At 37.1% G+C, this 9,548-nt stretch overlaps 1 protein-coding gene across 4 annotated transcripts in view; it reads left to right on the plus strand.

The window, feature by feature from the left end:
- Positions 1–9,014, plus strand: part of YLPM1 (YLP motif containing 1) — a 33,228-nt gene extending 24,214 nt beyond the window's left edge. For 2 of the 4 annotated variants that reach the window (XM_054066891.1, XM_054066892.1), the window contains exons 18-21: positions 1,950–2,001; positions 6,333–6,463; positions 8,249–8,428; positions 8,788–9,014. In XM_054066891.1, the coding sequence (XP_053922866.1) occupies positions 1,950–2,001; positions 6,333–6,463; positions 8,249–8,395 (330 nt within the window). In that variant the 3' untranslated portion in view covers positions 8,396–8,428; positions 8,788–9,014. The other 2 variants (XM_054066894.1, XM_054066895.1) reach the window with 2 other exon arrangements.
- The last annotated feature ends 534 nt before the right edge of the window (positions 9,015–9,548 follow it).

Below are 9,548 nucleotides of genomic sequence, written 5' to 3' on the forward strand. Positions count from 1 at the left end.
TACAGCACTTAACAGTAGGCCGTTACAAAACATGGAGAAAGCTTGGTGGTGAAAACTATGCAAATTATTAGTAACTAAAAGCAATCTACGTATAAGAATGTTTTCTACTTAGATTCACAAGAGATGAAAAATAGCAAAGAATTATCTGCTGTATATAATTTTTATTATTCAGTCACATGGCTAATCTCAGAAAGAGATATGTCAGACAGAAAGGTGGAGCAGTACACTTGGTTTGGTATCTGTTGCCTTCTTGAGAGCAGTTGGTAAGGGTTCTTCAGTTCATTTTGCTGCATTTACTCCTGTAAAAAGAGAGGTCTCAAGCTCCTGCCGTCTGGCAGATGTCGTTGAAATATCCAGCTATCTTGTACTGAAAGATGAAGTCTGAATCTTCTCTTATCCTATCTGAGGACCAGGATATTTTACAGATTCAGCACACAACAGGCTATTTCACACCATCAAAGTCACTCGTTTGTTGCTATTATCAAGTCCCATAAAGTTATTTGTAGCACTTAGACAATTCTTTTCTGTGCTTGATGGTATGAATTATCGATGCATTTAACTTAGCATTCTCACCAGCGTATCACTCATCACTTTCTTCAATACAGGCTTCTAGCTGCGATGTAAACTTTCTGAGCAAATTTTAAAGTGTGACGTGGTTTAAAAGTATAGACACGCATACATACATGAAGCTTATTCGTTTCTTACAAGGAAATATTGCAGCACAAACTGTCTTAGTTTGTATTAATTACAGACTTGATTGAAAACAACAAAGTACAGGGACCTGGTAATCTCAAGTCACTTATCTATGCTCAATAGAAAAAAGTTCTTTCAAGGATTTTGGAAGAGCAATGCTGAACATAATCAAAAGCAGTGTAGCTCTCTGGGATATTCACTCTGCACACATAGCATTAACAAATACACGTATATGTTTACCACAGTGGAGGCAACCTATAAACAGAGCAGGAAAGAAATTAGTGTAATAAAACTGGTCTGTGGATTGTTTGTTTTATTCTTGAAATCTTCTAGAGCAGTTTTTTTCCCTCTCTAATAAAAATCATTCTTAAAATAATAAAATTCTCACAGTGGTTCCATTTCACTACATTGAGCCTTTTATGTGATTGCAGAGGACCATAAGTAATTTTATACCGATCTGAACAGCTGAAATGTGTTATAAGGGATTGCTAAGAGTAAGGATTTACTTGTCCAAGAGTATAAAATGAAAAGATAACAAAATATCTAAAATAAATACCTTTTTTTTCCAAATTTAAAATCTTTATGATCATTTACAAGGAATAAACTGGCTAAAGATCATTGCATGTAAAACGTATGATGACGTTGTTTGTAGGGAAGAAGTGATTTGAAAGAATCATTGAACTAAGAGGGTTATTTTAAAATGAAAAATAATACTGAAATCTTAGTTATTCAGCAGATACTCTCATTTAAACTGAAAAAAGCATTTTGTTTAGTTGTGGACTAACCACTCATACAATAATTCGGTGTGTCCTTTCAAAAGGTTTAAGTGAAGCTTGTGTGTAGTAAATCTGGGAATATATTCTTAAACGCTTGTGACTTTGGTAACTTTCGTTTATATTTGTAAAGCTTTGGGTATTCTTTATGCCTGATAAGTTGTGTTGCCACTTGGGATAAAATGATATAGTAACTGTGCACACAAGCACCATTGCTGTCTGTTAGACTCATTCTGGAGTTCAGTGTTTGCAGAAGGCAGCAGCCTTGTAATGATTTGCAAGGGCTGCCAAACTCACTGAATGGGAAGCGGATGCAGAAGTTCTGAAATACTGAGTAATTTGTTTCTTTCATCTGATAACAAGAATTGTACCTTGCAAAAAGAAATACATTAAGGTCCCGTTATAATGCTGTTTCCAGTTCAAAAGTGATATGCATGTGTGTGTCTCTCTAATCCTCCGAGCTTCTCTCTGTGTATGATTTAGGGTTACATTCCGAAAAGCAAATGGGAGATGGACACTTCTGAGGCAAAGCTAGGTGGGTATTTTTTTTTTCCTGTTTCTCATAGTTGGTATCTGATGATGTTTGCAAAACCCGAATTTTCATTTTTACTGTGCCTCCTTACCAAAGACAAGTGAATGTATTGATCTCATACACGTGTCTGAAACTGCACGAGCATCTATACAGAAAAGGAATTTATCTTCTGCCAGAGGCAAGGGAGTTATGATTTTCTAACCAGCGCTATTTTATATAGCTATTGATCGCTCTTCCATCTGTTCAAGGAAAGTACTTTATCTTAAAATTTGGAAAAAGAAATATTTCTGTTCTTTATTCATCTCTTCTGTATTATAAAAAGCGGAGTCAACTTACATTGCACTGCATTCTTGTTCATACTGCATACCTGTTTTTCAAGAATAAATGTTGTCAGTAACGTCTTACTTTCTTGGAAACATGCCTCGTAGCCAACTGTATTGAAGATATTTCTCACTTTTCAAAACTGACCTGTGTGAGAACAAAGTAGTGCCATGCTTTGTAGTTGATTCTGAGTGATAAGGCTTTGGTGTATTTTTTCAACAACTTAGATGTTGAAAAGTTAGGGTTTGTGATACTATTCAGTTCTCAGAGAGTACTAGAATCCTTCTTAGTAGGCTGCAAAATGGACTTTACAGGAGCATGAGGGCACTATTTTTGCTGCACTTTTTGTTCTGATTAGTGCTGCTGGTTCTGTTAGACCGAAGTGCTAATGTTAGTATTCTGTCGAAGTCAAAAGCAACTTTCAGACTGAAATTCATGTGGAAGGTGTACACATGGAAAGGCATTTCTAGTCCTTATGATCAGTTTGAGGGGTGGGTTGCTGAACGGTAATGGTTTTAAGTGAAGATTTTACCAATGCAGTCTGCATAAAACTGCTGCTTTCTGTCGTTCCTATAAGAAGTAAAAAGTATCGTGAATGGGGTGCAGCACATCTTTAACATGTTGAGGTTTGCTTCTGCATGTGTGGTACAACTCTATGTAACAGTACTTCTAATTTAAAATCTTTCTATAAACTCACTATTCACAGTTATACTTTCATAAATACACTCTAGATTAATTTTTATAAGTATATAGAACTGTAGATTAAAAGCAAATTCTGTCATAACATGCACTTAAAGCCAGGCATTCCTGTATAACTAATGCTGTTTCTTTGAAAAATTGCTCTGCGAGGAGAGGCAGCTTTTAGCTCGAGGTGTGCATTCTGAGCACTTGCAGTCTGCGAGTGAGAATTATTATATTTAATTCACAACAAGACTTTGTTGTAGATGACCACTTAAAATTATTTCCTGAAAGGCACATAAACTGTGGTATTCATTTGTTATTCCAAAGGTGAGTTATTTGGGGCGAGATGGCCTTGCTTTTAGTTTTTATCTTGGTCCCAGAGGGCACACATTTGCTAAAGTGATAGAAGTGCAGAATTCAGAGACAGCACTGTAAGTCTTGTTTTGCTTTTTTGTTTTCTTTCCGAGTAGATGTTGTTACAGGAAAGCACAATAAGATCTTACTGATTGTAATAAGCCTCAGAAAAGTTTTGTGTTCTTTAGCTGCAACATTGACTTGTGACAATCACCATACTGTACACTCCAGAGCTCTCGCTTTACTTCAGATTTGCTTTGGTAGGAGTGATGCATTCCTCTGTGTGTGGTGTATCATTTCCTTGTGTTGTGCATGCACAGACACATTTTTATTCTAAAGTCTAATCACTGGTCTGTCTTGGTGCATAGTGCACACGGGCTCTTGTATTTAAATTTACAGAAATGGACTCGCTTTTAAAAAATTTGACTATTTGAAGTTTAGTTTATTTGTTTAGCGCAGTACTCTGTTTCAGCGTGTGGCTTGGTGAGTTCTACAAACTTTCTGGAAAGGAGAAATAAGCTCTGGCATAGCTGAAGTTTTGATACCATTCTAAAAGTTTCTCTAGAACACACAATATTTTACATAAAACAATGTGGCTTTTGTATAAGAAAGGGCACAAGTTAGCTGATTGATTCATTTAGTTTTTGAAGGAGCTGATTAAGTCAGTTGCTGTCATATGCTTTATTATTAAAATACTAAAGGTGAGTTTTTAAGTTCTGCGGGTTTTCAGAAATGCTGCTGCTGCTTCATTGGTTGTAAAATTGAAATGGTAAAATGATGTTTGATAGTGTTAGCACTAAATAATCATCTGACATAAATATTCATGAGCAATATTCACTGTTATAACATGAAACCTTATCTCATTTTTGGAAAAGAGTATTCTGAAATAACGCTTTGTGGTAGGTTTTTGACATTTCTGTAGTGAGTGTACTGCATGGCACACGTACCTTGGACCACATAGTATGGATGGAAGCAGATCCCTCTGAAAAGGCAATCCAACTTCAAACATGGGAGGAGAAAACATTTTAAAATAAATTCTGTGTAGCAATAACAAAAAGGGACAGAGGGGAACCTCATACTCTGAACACCTCCTGAACTCCTCTGTTGACATTGGAGAGTTACATATTTCTTGGCAGTGTTTTCAGTTGGTCTGTGTGCAGCAGGGAGTGGGAGACTGAACTCTTCCTTCCACACTGGTGATCAGATGAGCTTGTATTGTAGCGTGTTGCCTTCCAACAGGAATATGTCTGTGTACAGGTACTTGCCAACAAGAGAGCTCCTGAATTTTCAGTTCTTCATGCTCCTTGGTGGATTTGTTGCTCTCCTTTTCAATGTCATTTTTTTTTCTGGAAACCTATGTGCTGTGAATTATCAACGCTGCTTGAGAGTAATACTGAAGAACAGTGCAAGTACATTCTGTGCTGGAATAACAGAGGAATGTTGTATGTATCAATTTTGTCTTCTAGAGGGAATGCTGCCTTTCTGTGGAGATTTAACTTCAAATTCGGCAGATTTAACTTAAAACAAAAGAAGAATCTTAACTGAATCGTGTAACAAGATAACGTGTAACAGAGACAAATATTCTGCACAGTTTTGTTAAATGTTGTGGTTTTTTAATTAAAAAGGCAGAGGGGGATTAAAATGTTTTCCTAGAAGAAATTCTGTATCTGCTCTAGGGAAAAGGTGGAGTCTTTAAAAATTTGAGAGTTTTATGAGGGAGAAAGTACATCGTTAGTTTATGGCATTTAAATTACACTAGCATGTCTACATCACCATTGTCTCACATTTATCTCCATCATTGCTCTTTTCTCTCTCATATTAAGTAAAAACTCTCATCTCTGAACTTTTTTAAATACGTAACTTTGAACATCCTCTTCTGCTATCTAGAAAATACACTGCCTTGTATTTGGTTTATTTCTGAGGGCTTTTGTGTGTAAATTTAATTATATCAGTGACTTCTGAAACAATGTTACTGGCATCACTGGAAAGGGTTTACAGAATGTAACTGCCAAGCTTACCATTCCTCCTGCATATGCTTGAATTGTTGGCTTATAGGATGGAGTCGTACATTGACAGAAATACTAGGATTTCCTTCGACTTGTGAAGCTGTTATTCATTTTCATGCTTTGTTGTTCGTAATCGTACAATGAATACTTCATCTCCTTTCCAAAATCAGTTTGCCACGTAATTTAAAGGTGTTTTGTCACAGAAAACACGTGTCCAAAGAGGAATGAAATTTTAGAACCTAGGAATGTTATTGTTCCTCCTTATGCCTTATTCGTTCAGTAAGAAAAAGAAGAAAATTATGACTGTTGGACCAACGTACTGCTCAAATATTCATGACTGACCCCTTACACCATAAAACAAAACATTCTGAATTTTTTTTTCCAGTCCCAGAGGATTTCTGAGTATATTTTCCTTGTGAGGAGAGGAAAAGAAGAGGGGGGGATCAGGGTTTCCAAGGAGCTTTTTGTTTAGCAGAAACACTATCTCAAAAGCTTGTCTTTGATGCATTAAATTATACAATCATCACATGTTCCCTGATACTGCATGTATACCACGTTTGACACAATATTAAGCCCCAGAATTGGGGAAATTGCTACAGCTTTAGTATTGCGTTCAAGTACAGAAAGGTGGATCTGTGGTTACTAGCTGTTGATGGCTATATTGTATCTGTAAGGACCGACTCCATATAGCATGAACATCCCGTAAAGCAAGCTTTTCTCCTTCATACAAGTAACAAGACTGAGTGTTATTGCCCCACAGTTAATGTGAAAGATCAATAAAACTTGAAAATGGTGTTGAGTCTTCTCTAGTTTATTTCAACTCCGACCATTCCACCTGTCGAGACGAGCTGGATGTACAAGTTCTGCTGCTCATTCTTTTGCAATTTTTTTTTCCACTCTCGTCCTGTTTGTGTGAATAACATATAAAAAAAAAATTCTCCTTTAACTCTGAGGCTCTTTGTTTGTTCTCAGACAAGCTGGATGGTTTGCGGACTGGCGCTAAAAGGAAACGTGACTGGGAAGCAATTGCCAGCAGAATGGAAGATTTTCTACAGCTTCCAGATGACTATGATACACGTGCTTCTGAACCTGGAAAGAAAAGGGTAATAAACTTTCAAATGACTTACTATCTGTATATGACCATATAGATGTCTCTGTAAAAAAGTATCAAGTCATTCTCTATCTATGAATATAGAAGCTTCACTCGCTTTTCATTTTGCTGATCCATTCTGTAAGAATATTCTTAAAAGTGGGGTCCAGAGGTTAACAGAACAACTATAACAAAGTGAAGAATTTTAGATAATAATCATTAACTATGCATGACATAGCTTTTGAGATTGAGAATGGAATCATAGCCCATTTCTTGCTGGAAGAGATGATGCGCTTTGTTTCAGAGCAAACTGTAGAGTCCATTTCTTGTACTCTGTATGATTTGTAAGGCAACAGCGTGATATACAGTGCAGATTCCAAGACAATTATTTTATGAAGCTAATTTTTTTTAGAGTTTTTAATAAGTAGGCAGAGAGATAGTACAGTATTCTTATATTCAAAAAGATTCAGCTGAGGAAAGTATCAGCTATGTAGGTTTTATATCAATTAAGTCTTGTAGACATCACCTCCTGCATATATCTTGCGTAAAGCTTGGGAGATGGTGTATAGAAAGTTGGCTTCAACCACTTTATCTGTAGTTCTGTTCTGAACATAAAATAGTACATATTCAAGTACTGTTGAGAAAAAAAAGAGGAAAAAATCATAGATGAACATGAAAGAGTGATAATAGGAAGAGGTAATACTTCCCCCCCTGAAAAAGAAAGACTAGTTTTTGTCACTAAAAGTAATTTAACTGTGGGTGTTTGGGCTTTGTTTTGTTCTGTAACATCAAATAGGAAACATGGGTAGTACTGGACAGCATGCGTGAGAGAAATGGAGATACTAAGGCATTGGCAGAGGAAGTGATGGTGGAAGAAAGCAAACATTGTTTATCAGCAGGAATGTCCAGGGAAATCCAGGTGGAATGTGGGACACGGAAGTGCTGGCAGAAAGGCGAAAAAGCTGTGTCCCTAAGTTACAAATCAGCCTGAATGGAACTGATCAGTTGGGATGTCAAAGAAGAGCTCCTTTGCTTACTGATTTTTCTTGTCCTGCCATGGTGTGTTCCAGCTGACTTTCTGGACTGTAGCCATTCATTATCACCTCCCTCACTCCCTTGTCCCTGTTGCACTTCCTTCCATTGATGTCTCTGGCTTTGTGAGGAAGGGAGTGACTATATATGTTTGAACAGGATGAATGCAAGTTGTCTGCGTGACCATGAAGTGCCACAAAGGAGGTGACTGCAGCTGTAAAGATGGGGAGATAACAAATGCGTGAAGAAGTTTCATGTAAAGTAGTACTGGAAAGATTTAAGTAAAAATATGTAACAGAAGATAGAGGAGAAAACTATCATTCACTAATTCATTGCAGGGTTGCTCTTTAACACCATCTTTCTGCAGTTTCATAGTCATCTTCTAGATGTTTCCACCATGCAGTTGAAAGACAGATTGTACAAAAAATGAAGACACTAAATGAATCCTTGATAATTCTTCCTGCAGAAAGCATTGCTTTGAACAGAGAAATAATGATAGAAATTACACTTCAGCACTCAGAATTGAAATGGAAAAGGCTAATCACCTGTACCTTTCTTCTACTCCATGGAACACATAGGATGTTCAATTAGAGATGGAGTAACTGATGTAGTTTCCATCTTTAGCCATTGGAAAACAAATTAATACTTACCTGTTTGAATGAAAATGAATAGAAACTAGAATTCTTATACTCTTATCTGTAGTGGTAAACCTAGAAATCTCAGGATTTCTTAAGAAATTGTACTACTGATTGTATATTCTCTGTAGGTGCGGTGGGCGGATCTAGAAGAAAAAAAAGATGCAGACAGGAAAAGGGCCATTGGCTTTGTTGTTGGACAGACAGATTGGGAGAAGATAACAGATGAAAGTGGTCATCTTGCTGAGAGAGCCCTGAACCGCACCAAGTATATTTGAAAAAGAGGTGAAATGGAATTTTGTGCCTTTAAGGTAAGTATTCAGTCTTCCTGCGTGTTTATAGGCTTGATGGATTTTAGATGTTTTTAAGAGGTTGCAGTTCATGTCCTTGTTAAGCGTTCTTCCAGAAAAGATTATTTGCTTTGGAGCCTTATAGGTGGCAGCTGTGCCCATGTCAATGTGCACCCTCCTGTACAGTGTCTAAAAATAAAAGGAGAGGGATTGACAGCTATCAATCTCTAAGCCTTGTTAATAGGAGGATATTTTGTTTAACTGAGTAGTTTGGCTGAGTGGCTAGTCCTGCAAAGTTTAGATTTTGCTTACCATATCTTAACTCTGACTACATTAATTGCTGTTTTACTTGGTGTAACAAACTTTTCCTTTCTTTACAGGCCATTTGCTCTGAGGAGAAGTGAACCAAGGTGTCATGAGCATCTTGCATGTGTCATGTCACTCCCACCTTCACAGTTTTTCTTTGTTACTTTAGTTTCAACAGTTTTCTTGAGATATTGGCAGATAACCAGTGCCCTCACAAAAACCAACGAATCCCACTGCTCCTAAGTGAGAGAGACAGTTTACTTTTTAATATTTTTGGAGGGGGGGTGGGAGGGAGGGCGGGCCAGTAGTTTTAGCTGCTGTTTGTGGAATAAAGTGGAAGGATTAGACAGATGTTGCCTCCACTGTACCGTCACAGGATGTTTATCACCTTTGCTTTGTGGCTGTTCTCGTTTTATACTGTATGTACCTTGTAGCTTGTTGTATTAGGAAGCAGAACAATAAATTTCACTATAAACTCGGTGTTCTTGGTGGACCATATAGTATGGTTTTTGTTTGACATTTTAAATGTGGTCTGTGTTCACATGTTGACAGAACCATCCTTACCTGGAAGAGGTGCTGTGGTCGTATTCTGCAGTGTGTCCTGTCTTCTAGGTTTATTACCTGCTCTTCTTCACATAGACAGCTTCATTAAGGCCCAGGTTTTGCAGGCCTTTAGGAGTCGTACCAGTCTCATTCTTCCTGGAGAGCAGGAATGATCATTATTTTTTGGATCCTAGTCTCTCAATTATGTCAAGTTTCCATTACTACACGAGTATAAATTCTGTTGGATAGCTCTGAAATACTCAAGGTAGTAATTTATGAAAAACGTTTCTTT

Source organism: Cuculus canorus, chromosome 5 (genome assembly GCF_017976375.1).
Source record: "Cuculus canorus isolate bCucCan1 chromosome 5, bCucCan1.pri, whole genome shotgun sequence".
Taxonomy (NCBI): Eukaryota; Metazoa; Chordata; class Aves; order Cuculiformes; family Cuculidae; genus Cuculus; species Cuculus canorus.